Source organism: Apodemus sylvaticus, chromosome 12 (assembly GCF_947179515.1).
Source record: "Apodemus sylvaticus chromosome 12, mApoSyl1.1, whole genome shotgun sequence".
Taxonomy (NCBI): Eukaryota; Metazoa; Chordata; class Mammalia; order Rodentia; family Muridae; genus Apodemus; species Apodemus sylvaticus.
In genome coordinates, this window is record NC_067483.1 from 99,160,682 (window position 1) to 99,176,771 (window position 16,090).

Here is a 16,090-nt window from a genome sequence, read left to right on the forward strand (position 1 = left end):
TTATGTATGAACCAACACTTACCAGCTGAAAAATGTTCCAAATGAACGACAGGAAAAGCTATGTCTGTGTAGGTGTTCAGTATATAAGGAACTCTCTGCACTTTAATGTTGCTATGAAATTAAAAATGCTCTACAAAAATAGCTTAACATTTTAAAATTAATACATAAGTTAATGATAAACACACCAATGACCACCTTTAATACCACCATGGTACAAGCTTATATTCAATTTGATTTTTTTAAAAAAGCAAAATTTTTTTAATGTAAGGGGAGAGTATGGATGTCAGAGGACAACGTGAGGGGGTTCTCTTCTTCCACATGTAGGAACTGAACTCGAGTGATTGGGGATATCACCTTTATATGATGAACCATCTTGTTAGGATGAAAAAGGAAAATTAAAAACAAACAAAAACACTTCAAACAAACCTTTATTCAGTGAACTATGCATTAGTAGCTTTAATTCTATCAATAATTTAGGTAGATGGAATTATAATTCAGAGACAATATGAAATTAAAAACATCTATTAATAGCTCTGTAATAATCATGACCTTGAGAATTGAGCAGTACCAGGAACACAAGTGCCCCCTGCTGGTATCAAATGAAATCACTAGTATTTCACTTTATTTCGAGTATCTTATTTTATTAAGCATAGGGTGAGCCACATTTATTAAAATTAAGACAGAACTAGTTTACCTTTTTTGTTGCACCTGGTGTCCCAGATCATAATGTTGCCATCTCTCCCACCTGTACAGAATACAGCTGGGGGAAGAGTTTATAAAGATGTTGTAAAATTAATCAGACACATTTCCATTTAAATTTCCCAGAGAATGCATTCTCCAAATGAAATGGAGTGCTGAATTTGGCAACAGAGACTACAGTAAGAAAACGATAGTGTAGCAATTGTTAGCACATAGGAGAACTTACTATCTTAAGATATCTTAAGTTCTATAGTTTTCACACATTACCTCAATTCTTCCTGTTAATCTAGTAGGTAGGCACTAATCTTATTTTAAGATAAGTAACTTCTAAAAGTTCTCTTTCTTAGCAGATAAAAAGTACTACCTCAGGGTATGGAAGAGGCACCAGCATTGAATAGAACACAGAACTTCCATATATTTGTAATGTTTTATTTTTTAGGTAAAAGTGGAAACGAGGTATAGTGGGACAGCATTTGCCTAAGACCACTGCAAAATATGCACATTTACAAAATATTTCAAAAGAATTATATTTTAGCCGGGTGGTGGTGGCGCATGCTTTTAATCCCAGCCCTTGGGAGGCAGAGGCAGGTGGATTTCTGAGTTCAAGGCCAGCCTGGTCTACAGAGTGAGTTCCAGGACAGCCAGGGCTATATAGAGTAACCCTGTCTCAAAAATATAAAAAACAAAAACAACAACAAAAAGAAAAAACAACAACAACAAACCAAGAATTATTTTTCAAAATTCTGCTTCCTATATGGAAGAGTGAACAAGTAACAAACTGATTCAACTATAATAGCTATAAATTGAACAAAGTGCCAAACCACTTGAGAGCTTTGTGGACACTGAATTAAAAATAAGCTAATTTGTAAGAGTTAACACTTAAATCCGGTGATTAGACTGGAACAAGTGAGGCAAAAGGTAACTAAATGCCAATAGAAAAACCTGCCAGTTTCTTTTTAAGATAGAGGAACCAGAAAGAGACTAGGAGTAGAGAGGGGCTCTATCACAACAAAAGCTGCCCAAGGAGGTGAGCTAGACACAGAGAGAACTTTCAGATGATTCTTCAGACTCAGCCAGCCTCATCTCTGGAAGTATGTTGGAGTTAACAAATTGAACTGATAAATCCATTTCCCTCCCATATTAATTACTGTACAACTCTGAGTAAACTAAAAACTGTTTAAATATAGTTTATAAACAGCAAATTTTATGGCCTATAGTATGGTTTGAACAGTTTACCCTTTTGTACACCAGCAAGGCAAAAAGTAGGGCTCTATCCTCATCAAAGCCACTTCTTTTGGCAGCAGATAGAAACTGTTTACAGAGACTCACACTGCTCAAGATACAAATAAGTCACTGTTGTATGCCAATCCTCAATTGGTACATCTATAACATAACCCCTATAATACCCAAGACTAGTGAACACTGCAGAAGCCAGTGTTAAAAGATCCCGAGAGCCAGAAGAGCAGAACACCTGCTGTGATAGTGGCTTCTAAATATAACATGGTTACTGTGCCTCTGAAATATCAACAGTATGGCTGCCTAACCAAAACCTACATAATGACTCTACCAGTCGACATGCTAGCATGGATAGAGGGAATTTCATAAAGCTTCACCCTTAGTTGAAGAAGTATAGGGCAATCAATTTCCTCTATGGACCAGCCTCCTAATAAAATGTCTAATCCCCAGTGATCAGCATTAAATACATGCACACACACATAAAAAAAAAAAAAGCATCATTAAATGGACTCAGTGGGTTGTACATAGTGTTAGGTCCAAAGGAAACTTCATTTCGCCAAATTCCAAAAGGCAGATGGAGTAAATGGCTATCTGTAGTGCTTATTAGCATTCCAAAGTACACTTTGTAAACTTAAATTTACAAATTTAACTAAGAGTTCAAAAACTAAGAACACAGACATTCTTAACTTCACACAATACATTGTTAATGAACAGTTATGTGGAATCAAAACTCATGACATACATTGCCTTTTCAGAATTCCAGCTTAACAGCAACTACAACAGAAAAAACTTAACTTTGTGACCTAGAAATGGTGGACCATGTCTGTCATCCCAATATGGGAGGCTGAGGTGGGAAGATCACGTTTCTGGGTAGTCTGAGAGCCTGTCTCAGAAATACCAAACAATTTTAACTTTGCCAAAAGTCTAAACCACTCAATAGCTTAGTTCAGCACTCCTGAACATTTGTATGAATAAATAAAAACAGGGTATTTTGCCAGGTGAAGTGGCATATGCCTTTAATCCCAGCACCTGGGAAGCAGAAGCAGAGGAATCTCAGTGACTTTAAAGCTATCTGCTTTACAAAGTGAGGTCTACATAATGAGACTCCAATTCCAAAACCTCAAAAAAAACTGTTGGGGGTTAGTCTGGTGCTGCTATATATTCAAATGTTAAATACCTGCCCCCACGATCTAGTTGCCCCCGCTCCCAGCAGATTTTCACACACACCAAGTGATGTTATGCAAACCTTGCCCCACAATTTAAAACCATTTGTTGAATAAAGGTGGCTATAGCCAATTACTGGGGAGAATAAAGAGAAGTGGAGTTTTGAGTTACTGGGCTGGGTATGGCAGGTAGGGACCATGAAGGATAAGGAGAAAGGAGAGAGATCACAGAAGAGAAGGGAGAGAACAGATCTCCATTAATCATGATGGGCCAGCGCAAGGATGAGAATGAAATTCCTCCCACAGCCCAATACTGCTGAAGCAGAAATACCCAGGAAGATTCAAACAGCAAGTACTGGGGGAGCAGGGAGTCTAGTGTGAGAGAATTAGATTAGGGGTAATACCCCAGTCACTGCACAGAGCCTAATAAAAAATCAGTTTGGGTTTCATCCATTTGAAGCTAGACAAGGATAAGAATAAATCAATTATCTTACAGATAACAATAGTATTATCTTACCCACCTGCAAAGTTGGTCATAGAAAAAGTAAAATTGTTTTAAGTCTATTACCTTCCCAGGAAAATCTGAAGATAATAACCAAAGAACAGACACAGGGGCTGGAGAGACAGCTCAGAGATTAAGAGCACTGATTTTCCAGAGGATCTGGTAGGATTCCCAAACCCCTCACCATGGCTCACAACCGCCTTAGTTCTAGTCCTGAAGGATCTAGTGCCCTCTTCTGGCCTTGGCAGGCACTGCACACATGCAGTGCACAGACATTCAGGTGAAAGATACATACACATAAAATAAACAAACAAAAATAGATTTAATCGGGCCTAGCCAACCAACTTCACTAAGATTTTCAGTTAAAATAAAATCACCACCACCTAGTTAGGTAAAGAGACAACTTTGAGAGAGCAAAGACACAAACAAAAATGTCATTGTATCTCTCTATACCATTAAGGAAAATGAATACCAACCTACCTTTTTGAAACTTGGAAAAAGCTACAGACTTGAGGCTGCACTGGTGGCCTTTGCATGTTCCCATTAGCTCACCAGCTCTTACATCCCAAAATTTGGCTGTCTGATCACCGGCTGCTGTAACCTACCAAAAATAATATAGTAAAATTTAAGAAAGAAACCAAACCCTTTATCAGTATCTACTCAGACCTAAAAAAAAAAAAAAAAAAAAAGGAAGTCACTTACAAGTTTAAGTTCACCAGGGACCCAGGCCAGGTCAAAGACAGCATTCCAGTGAGCCATCCACTCTAAACAAAGGAAATATAAATGTGGCAGATCCTGAGTGTATTCTATGATAGTCATACCAATAGAAATTTAAACACCTTTTATGGTAGCTTAAATAGGAATGTGTGTGAGTACTTGGCCCGTAGGGAGTGGCACTATTAGGAGTTGTGGTCTTGTTAGAGTAGGAGTGGCCTTGTTAGAGGAAGTATATCACTGCGAGGGCAGGTTTTGAGGTCTACTATACTCTATGCTTAGTGCAGAAGTCTTTTGACTGTGGATCAAGATGTAGAACTTTAAAGCTCCTCTAGTACCTGCTGTCTGCCTGCAAGCTACCATACTTCCTGCCATGATGATAATGGACTGAACCTCTAACAGTAAGCCAGCCCCCAATGAAATGTTTTTCTTTATAAGAGCTTCTGTGGCCATGGTGTCTGTTCATAGCAATGAATCTGTAACTAAGCCACTTTGGAAGTTTTCACAAGATGGTAGCTAGTACTCTATTGTCAACAGGCCAAAGAGCATTATGGAGTCACAGATGCCACAGCCAGTCCCTCCAGGACACATGCAAGAGCTACTGTCTATTATCAAATGAGGGAGAGAGAGAGATGACTCAGTGGGTAAAGTTCTTGCTGTACCAGAAAGAGGACCTGAGTTCATATGCCCAACACCCAAATAAATATCCATGCACAGTGAGAGATCTTTTCTCAAAAAGTAAGGCAGAGCTTGATTCAGGAGGGCATCTAACAACAACTGCCTCCACTCCACACTCATGTACACTCACATACATGCACTTTCCCAAAGAAATAAAATTATTTTCTGAGTATTAGAAGTATTCTCTAAAATAGGATCTTCTCAAAACATTCTCTATGTCAAAAGCCTTCACACAGTCCTAACAAGGCAATAACATCAGTCCGACTTTAGTTTGGCATGTGAGGCCCTGCTTGCTCTGACCCTGCAAGCTAGCTGTGCGGACATGCTTATTTCTCACTGTTCTCACCGCGTGCATAATTATCTGCCTAATGCGACCCAAGCTGACCACCATCCTTGTATTAAAACCAATTCACCAAAGGTTTTATGAATTAAAAATGTTAAAAATTACAGACTTACCCTTGAAGCATGTCTTTTTGCTAGTTTGTGATTCTGTATTATATAATCTGACAAAGCCTTCTTCATTAGCAACTGCTAATATATGCTCCATACTGGGAGCTGAAGAGAAACAAAGAATATATAAGGACTTTCAAAATGAGTACGAAAGTTTTAAGTGACTCAAAACAGGGCTGAGAGATGGCTTAGGTCAAGAGATTTATTGCTCTTATAGAAAACTGTTGATTCCCAGCACCTACATGGCAGTTCACAAGAGTCTGCAACTGTAGTTCCCAGGGATCTATGGCCCTCTTCTGGCCTCTGTGAAACATGACCATATACACAAGCAAAACACTCATCCACATAATATAAAGATAAAAACTGACTCTAACCATCAGATACTTCAGACACTCTGACCTGACTATATCAAGAATGGTACTGACCAAGGGCAAATAAAACTAATATACAGACCACCAGCAAATAGAATCAATTGGTTTTAAAGTTCCTTTTTTTGACCTTTCCTCATTTAAACTATTAGACTGGAGATAAGAACTTCTCACATTTTTATAAAGATTGCTAGGAAAAAAAAAACCCTTCATTTTAAAAACATTTCTGTACCTTATAAATCATCAGTTATGAGAATGATTTTAACATCTACCTAAGTTACTTTTCTTTCAAAGTCTATTTTCCCTCTAAGTAGGAAGCAATGTTCTGTTCAGCTTAGTGTATTAGTCGTCTTCTCACCAGTACAGAAGGTGCATCCAAAAGGAGGAACTGGGACTCCCGTTTCTCCGTATGATATGTGTTCATCATTACAGTTGCACTGATAATCACTTAGAAGGGATTGTAGAGGGTAATGTGAAGACCACCCTAAAATAAGACAATTCCTTTAAGAATTAAAATGTAACATCATGTTTTAGCATTTCCTAAAAAATCTAAAGATAAATATCTTTAGTCTTATTTGTCTCTTTGAGGCATGGAAATAATCCTGCTTCTGTCTCCCAAGTGAGGGGCATGAAAGATAGGAGCTACCACACCTGGCTAAGTATTTGTTCATATAGAACTTTACATATGTAATTTAGATCTACTCACTATCTATGGTGCTCCAGAATACTACTTCTGGTATTTTCTTTTTCTTCCTTTGACACAGGGTTTCTCTGTATAACAGCCCTGGCACTCACTCTGTTGACCAGGCTGGCTTTGAATTTAAAGATCAACCAGACATTTCTGCTATTTTCTTAAGCCATTTTAAGGAAGAAATCAAAACACTCCAAGGGCATTTGGGTTACAGTATACGTTATTTGAGACAGTCTTATTATGTAGAGCTCTGGCTGGCCTTGAATTTACAATGGCATAGATCAATCAGACTAGCCTTGAATTCTGAGATCCGTCTACCTGACTCCGAAGTGCTGGGATTAAAGGCATGCTCTACCAAAGCCACCTCAGTTTTACCATCTTAAACGTAGAAAATTAGTGTATTATGATCAATACCAGTACAAAGAGATCTGACTCTTCCAGTAAAGACACAGCCACTAAAACATTAATAATTAAACTGTTACTCCCTTCCATAAAATTTGTTTTGGGAGTGTTTAATGAGAAAAACCAAGCAAACAGCAATCATAATACAATCAGCATTCAAAGGGTTACTGTAACAACTAGTAATTTAACTTCTTTTTTCCTTAAAGTGCTGAAATTCTAGGATCCTAAAATTCTAACAGGAACCCAGTCAAAATATGACTCAAAAATGGTGTATCTCTGCCCTTAAGGAATGCGGTTTTAGAGAATCAAAGTAAATTTTCATTTCATTCAGAAAGAAAGCCAACTTTCTAATGTACAACATGGCTCTAAATAAGCCATCATTTAAAACCTTGTTAGTATGAACAAGTAGGTTGGATTATTTAAATATATAAAGGTTTAATGTTCTTATTCAAAACACTTTTGAGACCAAGAATGTTTCCAATTTGCTTACATTTTACCGGTTGAGCATCCTGAGGCTTTTGAACATATTAGCACCTAAAAAACTTTCAGATATTTTAGATTAACAAGCTCATCCTCAGTAAGAGAACTATTCTTTTAAGTAACTGCTGATCAAGGATCAGATGAAATAATGAGCTGACAAGTTGCAAGCGCTGCAAATGTTAAACTTACATCTTAGGTAGCACTACCAATTCTCAATAATTAAAAATCTATACTGGACATTGCAAGGTATATGATGGGGACATGAGAATGCCTTCCTTTTGCAAAATAGAAGGAATAAAGATGAGAAAGGGACCCTTCTCAGACAGAGAAGACATTTCAGTCTAACAGAAATACCACTTATTCTAGTTTGAGAAGGAATGAGTAGAAAGGAGAAAAGGATTAAAAGATTTTAAAATTGCTTGTGAGAGCATGGCTCCATACTTTCAATATTAAGTAACCCTATAAATAATCTGTGAAAGACCACTAAAAATGTTATGTTCACAAATACTCATCTAAAAAAGTAAATTTGAAAACAAAAGGCTACATTTTAAAGAAATGTAAACGCACGTGTATGTGGGATTTTAAGTCCATTCAAAGAGGAATCACAGAAGTAAAACTGAAGATACAATTTGTTTTGGATATTTTCACAATGAAGCTAATTCCTTAACTCTGCCTTTTTACCTCAACTAATATTCAGACTGATAAATAGTATTTAAAGTGACTCACTGAGCAAGCTCTACTTAGTCCATTATTTCTGCATCTCACCATAATACACTTTTAGATCTTTATTGTGCTATGAATATGAACCTGTAGTGTTCCCCAGACACCAACACTCATCTGGAAAAGTTCATTCTTTCCTCAATACACAGCTAAAGGCCCACACTCACAAGAAATATACAAGGCTTTGCATTTTCAGAGGGTCAACACCTTGACAATTCAACAGCTTCCATACATTATTTCCAAAGCTACTGTCTGAGTAGGTTGAGGGGCTTTCCTGTCACCTCCTTTCTTTCACAAAAGGGAGGTGTTCTATTCTCCCTTCCTCATCTTACACCTTGCATTGCAGAAAGATAAACTACTATGTATCCATTACAAATTTTAAAATATGGGCTGGAGAGATGGCTCAGCAATTAAGAGCACTGACTGCTCTTCCAAAGTTTGAGTTCAATTCCCAGCAACCACATGGTGGCTCACAACCATCTGTAATGGAATCTGATACCCTCTTCTGGTGTGTGTGTGTGTGAGTACAGTGTACTCATATAAATAAAAATCAATAAATCTTTAAAAACACACAAAACATTTATAAATAAAGATAAACTAGTAAGGTCCTAACTATGAGACAACTTGAGACCATAAGGCATCAGATACCTAAATCCATTTCTTTAAATGATTCACTTCAATAAAAATTTTGCTTTTTGCTTAAAACATTTTAAGAAGTTACTTAGTTTCTCACCAATTGCCCACTATAATTAACTAGAGTGATAATTCAGCCCATGGGAAACCTTTGCAGCTACTGGGTATTAAAACCACAGAAAACAGCACTTTATATGCTTTTTGATGGGGCATGGCAGGGTGATGAGAACTTTTAAATTACAATAGGATAAATCTGGAGGAGAAATAAGATAGAAATATTCAGAAGAAAAAGCAGCCATATAAAACACCCAATAGTTAAAGCATTTGCCCACCTTTTAAAAACAGACCATGACTACCAAGTTGGTATAGTCGTTTAAAGTGTCAGAAGTATTTAAAAGGTTAAAATAGTATTTATCTCAAGATGCTAATTCACAAAAAGCTAAAAATTATATTTTTGCATGGTTAAAGCTTATAGTAAAAACTTTTATATATGGATTTAAAAATTCACAAGAGTAAGTAATTATATTTCCATTTTACAAACATAAGTAGAGAAAGGAAACTAAAGGCACATTTTGGAGGCTTGTTATGATTCAGGGAGTAAAGTATCAGGGTCAGTCTGGGGAAATGGACTAGAGAAAAGACTCAGTTTGTGGTTAAGAGGATGAATCAGTGGGGATGAAAAAGAGATAGATTCAAGCAGACTCAAGGGATTTTTTTTTTTAAATGTCAGAATGAGGAATATGGGCGTCTTTGAGTGATTCTCAGGTTTTAGTTGGGGACACCAGTTTAAAATAATGTCACTCTCCAAAATAGGTAACAGATTTTTAGGGGAAAAGCCAACTCAGTCTGGGGCATTAGAATGTAAGATGCTTGTATCCCTAATTAAGCTCAACACACACATCATTCACAGAAATCCAAAATATAGGGAATGGAAGAGTGCAGGCAGCGGTAGAACTCTTACTTATGGCTATAATCAACCAAGGGAGTGGGGGAAGTGACTGAGGGCAGAACAGCAACACTGGAGAGGAAAGGAGATGAACAGATTTCAGGAGGTAACAATAAATGAATCCCAGTGCCTATCACCGATCGAGTATCTGGAAACAGAAACGACAGACTGAAAAGTGAATAGGCAGAAAACGTATCACATAGGAAAAGAGATTCAGTCGCTTCAAAGACGGCTCACAACCATTGTGCAGGGAGGCCATTCCTAACACAAGGAAAGTTACTTTTGTAAAGTTCTAGGAGAGAAAGAGGCAGAATATAACAAGAGTATCCAGGGAGGAAGAACGAATTCAATGTTTTAGATCGGAGCAGGACCTCAAGGAGCTTTTCCTCTTCTCAACATCCTAAAGCCCACTCTTCAAAGCCTTAGTTTAATGACACATAAACCTAATCTCTGATTGCCAATGTTTCTGTAAGACTGCCATGAGCTGGCTTTCTATAATGCTAACAGGAGAATATGGCTGAATTCCACCGTGGAGAGAAAAACGAGTTTAATCCCATTTCTGGAAATACCTCGGCATCAAAACACATTTGGAACAACAACCCTTCCATCTATAACCCGTGGCCACACGTGGGTGTGGCTATGGGCATCTTCTAGTCTGTATTTTAGAACTTTGCAGAGCCTGCAGAGATGGGGGAGGGGGCTTCTCCGCCTGACTGAGTTCAACTGCGGGCCGCGCGCGCTGGTGGTGCACAACAACGAACTTGCAGGGATTGCTAAGGTTCTGCAAAGATCGCACATTGCTGGTGCCAAAGCGTCCCCACCCCCGACTCACACAAGCCTGCTCTCTCTAGTTAACGCGCGATATTGACGTAAGCAGTCAGGGGGCCCGGGGACGCCAGTTAACGACCTAACTTTGGCCTCCGTTCTGATCTAAAAAGCTCGATTACGGTGAAAAGCGTCCGGAAAGAACCCAAGCACGGTGTTCTTCGGCGGTCCTCGCTGGCCCGGACCCGCTCCTGCCGCGGGAGACCTCGAGGCCCACAGTCGGCAGCGATCCAAGGTGGAGCGCCTGGGGGGAGGTGGTTCCCGCCACGGCCAGCGGCCGTTGGGACCGTTACTCACCGTTCAGGACGCCAAGCTGGGGCTGGCGGAGCACCGAGTTGAAGAGCATCTGGGCCTGAGGAGAAAGCTCAGTTGAGGGGAACGCCGAGAAGATCGCCCCCAAGTTCCACAGGAGCCTCCGTTTGCGCCCTCCTCAGCGCGACGCGGCTTTGCCTCCAACTCCCGCCACTGCGAGCCCCAGCCGCCAAACTCCGCGCCAAACTGACGTCATGCTCTCTGATTGGCTCTCGTCGCAGAGTCCAGGCGCCTCGGAGGCTCGTCCCCATCTTAAGCCCCGCCTCTCTCTCACTCAACCGCGGGAACCCAAGGTTCACAAGCTCCCTGAGCGCCTGCGCGGGGGGCCTACAGAGGCGCTGGCGAACCGCGGGGCGGCCGAGGCGCATGCGTACACTGCCTGACAGCGCGCGGAGGAAAAAAATCCGCGAGACCGCGGCGGGAGAAGATGGCGGTGCTGGGCAAGAGTTTGCAATCTTTGTGACTGGGCGAGTCGGGTAACTATTCAGGTCATGGCGTCAAACTCAACCAAATCTTTCCTGGCCGATGCCGGCTATGGCGAACAGGAGCTGGACGCTAACTCCGCTCTTATGGAACTGGACAAAGGTACTGGAGGAGGGAAGCGGGCGAAGCGCCTGAGGGTAGTGGCGCCACCTTGTGGCGGCAGCTAGAGGGGTTTAAAAGGCGCATGCGCGGATGTATGGGGCGGGAAGCGCCGCAGCTAGTCTTGGAACCAGCGCTTAGACGCCTGCAAGGCTGCTGGAGAAGTAGCCTTGCACAGTTGGAGCAGAGGCCCGCTCTTGCGAGGACGCCTTTGACCACTTGGGGGCACAGTCTCCGGTTTCCCAAACAGCAAATGAGATAATTCCTAAAAATACTGAATTCTGAGATTATTTTTTAAAACGTTCAGTGCAGGTGAATCCTTCATCAAGAGAGCCAAATGATTCCTGAGCGTTTTACAGCGATTTGTCTTGTGAGACTGACAATTGCGAATTCTAAAATAGGTTCCATATGGATGAGAACGTCTGAAAAGCATGGCTGAACGCGCTCATTCTCTGCAGACAAGTTCCACTAGTTAGCTTCCCTTGTACAGGTAGCTAAGAGAAAAGATTTTAGGGTTAGGAGTTGAATTCCAGTTCTACTAAAGTGATTATGGAAAGCGACGTTATCATCTAGCCTCGGCTTTTCTGCAAAGTGGGCACGGTACATCACCAGTGTTGTAAATGTTAACAGGCTGGCCAAAAGATGCATTTATTAAATGCCGAAGAGGTACTTTGTTTGTAGAGATGGATAAGGGAAGCAAGGACAGTTATCCATGAAGAAGTCCTGTGTAACTGTGAGACCTTTGGTTCAGTGTACTTCCAAGATTTTTACACTATAGACAGTTCTTGGTTAACTGAAGCCAGTGTATACCCTGTGGAGAACTTGACTGGAAGCTAAGCTCTGCCCACAAGCTCACGTTCGCCCCTTTGACTTGAGCATGCCTATTGACCTTTAGAGACTTAAAATAAAAAGTTGATGTTTGTATTGGGTTGTTATTGATAGGTTGTTTCTCTGATGCCGGTGAAATGAGGCAATTTAAGCCAGATTCGATTGTATTAAAGGCATACTTACTGGGAAGCTGCTGTGGGGTGGGCGAGGTTCACTGGACCAAGACCAAGGCCAGGGGAGTCGCCCTGAGAAAGGGGAGAAGGGTTAGGGAAGGAAGGGAGACAGACAGATAGACAGACAGAAAGGGGCCAGGTGTGCATAGGGAGAAGAGGAGGGAAAAACCAAGATGTTCAGATTGTGTAGGGAGAAGCCTCTGGGGAAGGCGCCCAGCCCCTAGGCTGGAAAGTTCAAGGTTGGGGGCAGGGTGTGCCAGGTAGGGACTGAGGAATGCTGGGAAAACCTGGAGGTCTCTGATATGTAAAATATGCACCTCAGTCCCTTGTTCCGGGTTGAAACCAAACAGTTACACATCTTTTACCTTTTACTAAAGTCTGTGAAATCCTGGTTGTCCTGGACTCCCTAAAGCCAAGGATGACACAACTTTTGGTCCTCAGCCTCCCAAACCCTAGTTCTAATGTGTGCCACCATATTGTTTTATTCAATGCCAAATACTTTACTGTTTGACACACAGCCTGCCCAGTGTTGGATTCTTAAAGCCTTTACTTTCTCTCATATACCTAAAATGTTACAGCATCTGAACTGGTGTACATCCTCATCACACAAAAACTGATGTTGATCTATTATATTGGTTTTTTACTCTTTCATAAGTTATAGGTCTTTTTGCTTCTGAAATATAAAGTTATAATGGGAACTTTATTCTTTAATATTGTGTAATAATTCCCTTCCCACAGACATTTTTATCACTCTGGTGTAGCTGACCTTGTCGTCCCATGCTAACAGTGGTGTTGTAGAACGGGGGAAAGGCTATCTAAGTTCCCTTCTAAAAGTGTGCTGTGAGCCAGTGTGACAGTAGAAGACTGACTCCTACAAGTTGTCTCCTACCTGCGGTACTCCTGTGCTTGAATTCACACACGCGCACATGTGCACACATACATATGATAATAATGAAACAAAGTTTACATTTTTAAAAAATGTTGCTGTGGCTGTAAGGATGACTTAGTCTTTAAGAGGCCACACTGCTTTTTTGTTGGACCAGAGTTCAGTTCTCAGCACTCACACCCCAAACCTCACAACTACCTGTAACTCTAGAGGGCCTGTTGTACACATATCTCTCCCTGCCCCTACATACACATAATTAAAAATGAAGATCTTTAAAAGAAAATGTTGCAGTTGTAATGAAAAAATTAGCATGACCTTTTTAATAAGAAGAGTTAAAATAAAAATAGGTATGTGTAAGAAATAAGTAAGTGGCTGGCGAGTGTTTTACAGATGAGCCCAAGCTCAGTGAGACACATTGTATAAGCCAGGGACAGCAGTGTGACACAGATAGGCCCACATTTAACATTGCTAAAGGCCCAGTCTCAATATTACTCTAATAAATGAAGCTTTTCTTAGTGTAGATGATTATCATCAGACCAAGAATTTCCCCCTTAGGTGATTGAAAGTTGTGCAGATGATAACAGGCAAGATCTCCTTCCTGCAGAGAGGTTAAGTGACATCACTTAACCTGATGGCTCTGTGTACACCTGACTTTGGAAAGGATGGGTGGGAGTGGGGAAGGTGACTCATTCCCTTTCTTGCTGCACATGCAGTGGAAGTTGGTGAACTTAATGCTGTGAGAAAAGCCTGATCTTGGAGTGCTAATTAATCTCTTGAGAACTGGGTGAGAGTCAGGACAGAATCCACACACTAGGATTTCCCCCAGCGATATTACTATCCACCCAGTTCCACACATCTTAATTCTCCCTGTGAAAAAGACCACTGTTGTACTGCCCATGTGTGCACAAATGTAATTGGTTGCTATAGAGAGTTAGGACTTTATTCCACAGCCCTTCTGAGAGAATGGCCTTAGCCACTGGGTTGGGTGTGCACTAGGCAGCTTACTCCATGTCTTTACTCTTACTCAGACCACCACAGCTGTGTTGCTACATTTGTTAGATTATACATTATTGATTGGAAACTCTTCTTTTCCTAACATGAATATTTGATAATTGTAACTATTCCTTGAAATACTGTGTTTGTCATAGCCTGCAAACTGTATTGTCGTTTTTATTCAGTTGAAAATACAATTTTTTATTTTCCTTCTGATTTCTTCTTTCCCCTATGGGATTATTTAACAGAATATTGATTACCAAATACTTGAACGGTTTAGATGTTCTTCTAATTCAGTTCCATTGTGATAGAGAGCATAAACTGTGTGTGTTGTTTTGCCTGCTTGTTGTTTTTGTTTTTTATAGTACTAGGGGTTGCTTTTGAGAGTGTCAGATAAGTAAGTGCTCAACCACTGAATGCAGTTCTTGTCTGTCCCCACCCCCACTCCCTCTTTGAGGCAGAGCTTTGCTAAGCTGCTCAAGCTAGCCTTGTACATGCTCTGTAGCCATGGCTAGCCCTGAACTGTGATCCTTTTGTCTCAGCCCGAGTATGCAGGACTGTAGGCTTATACTACGAACCCTAACTGACTTCAGTTCTTTTAAATTCACTGATATGTTATATTCCCACATAGTCTTAATCAACTGTCAACATTTTAAAAATTATTTCTTTTTCATTGCGTTATGCCTAATAGAATCAGTTTAGGACCTAGAGAGATGGCACAACAGTTAAAAGCACTTGCTACTTTTCCAGAGGACCCAAGTTAGGCTGTGAGCACGCATGGTGGATTCACCACCAGGCGTAACTCCATCTCCAGGATCTAACATCTGGCCTATGCAGCCACTCACATGTATGCATGAAGTAAAAACTTTAAAATTAATGTTTATGCAATTTCTAAGGCATTTACTTATTTGTTTGGTTGCTGTTTTGTTTTGCCTTTGAGGTAGTTTTATATTATGGTATTGTGTTTTGCTTGCTTTGAGATAACCTTAAGTGACCCAGGCTGGCCTCAAGCTTGGTATGTAGCTGAGGATGGCCTTGCACTGATCTTTGCCTCTTCCCAAGTGGTGCAATTGCAGGTATTATGCCACCATTCATGCCCTGCCTCCAAATAACTAGTACACATGCCATTTTTATTTATTTTTATTGTCAGCTGTCTTTTGTTTTTGTTTGGAACCCTGCCTAGGACTCCTGTGTTGGGGTTCTAGGTGTGTGCCATCTTGCTCAGCCTTCCATTTTTAGTTTTGAACAGTGCTTCTTTTACTTGTTGAAAACCTGCCGTCCTCCTCTATAATAAGTCAGTATTTGACATATCTGTAATTAGTTCCTCCTGTGCTTTTTCAATAGGTCTGAGGTCTGGCAAACTCGGGGAGCAGTGTGAAGCAGTCGTGCGCTTTCCCAGGCTTTTCCAGAAGTACCCGTTTCCTATTCTCATCAACTCAGCATTCCTTAAGTTAGCTGATGTTTTCAGAGTTGGGTAAGTGTACATAATGCCTCAGCATCCTGAAGGACACCTTGCTTGTAGTTCTCTTTTGTACTGTGTGTTTTCTTCTGGTCCATTAGGACTTCTTGCCACTTAGTTACTCTTGGTGGATGCATAATGCTTTGTACCATACTTTAATATGAGACTTAATGACATTTTTAGAAAAGATGAAAAGGTTCAGAGAGTAATTGTTTCTTTAGAGAACAAGATAAATTAAGTCAGAACAACCTTATTCTGCTACTGTGTATGTGGCTTGTTAACTGAAGGGTTTTTTTTGCAGATTGTTTTTTAGAAATTTCGATTTCATTTAGTGACTTATAACATGAGAT

The 16,090-nt window shown here is 40.4% G+C and overlaps 3 protein-coding genes across 4 annotated transcripts in view; 2 read left to right on the forward strand and 1 right to left on the reverse strand.

The window, feature by feature from the left end:
• Dtl (denticleless E3 ubiquitin protein ligase homolog) overlaps positions 1-10,977 on the reverse strand; it is a 37,265-nt gene extending 26,288 nt beyond the window's left edge. Inside the window, exons 1-6 of one of the 2 annotated variants that reach the window (XM_052200756.1) lie at positions 10,805-10,977; positions 6,169-6,294; positions 5,449-5,547; positions 4,303-4,364; positions 4,081-4,201; positions 695-760 (exon numbers count right to left, since the gene is read on the reverse strand). In XM_052200756.1, coding sequence (XP_052056716.1) covers positions 695-760; positions 4,081-4,201; positions 4,303-4,364; positions 5,449-5,547; positions 6,169-6,294; positions 10,805-10,853 — 523 coding nt within the window. In that variant the 5' untranslated portion in view covers positions 10,854-10,977. Of the gene's footprint in view, positions 1-694; positions 761-2,673; positions 2,683-3,066; positions 3,090-4,080; positions 4,202-4,302; positions 4,365-5,448; positions 5,548-6,168; positions 6,295-10,804 lie in introns of those variants that run through there. The other variant, XM_052200757.1, reaches the window with a different exon arrangement.
• The window catches only part of Nek2 (NIMA related kinase 2), a 712,524-nt gene that overhangs the window by 433,254 nt on the left and 263,180 nt on the right, over positions 1-16,090 (forward strand). The gene's annotated exons all lie outside the window — the stretch shown is intronic.
• Ints7 (integrator complex subunit 7) overlaps positions 11,207-16,090 on the forward strand; it is a 48,907-nt gene continuing 44,023 nt past the window's right edge. The window contains exons 1-2 of the mRNA XM_052200755.1: positions 11,207-11,404; positions 15,626-15,755. Coding sequence (XP_052056715.1) covers positions 11,311-11,404; positions 15,626-15,755 — 224 coding nt within the window. The 5' untranslated portion in view covers positions 11,207-11,310. The remainder of the gene's footprint in view (positions 11,405-15,625; positions 15,756-16,090) is intronic.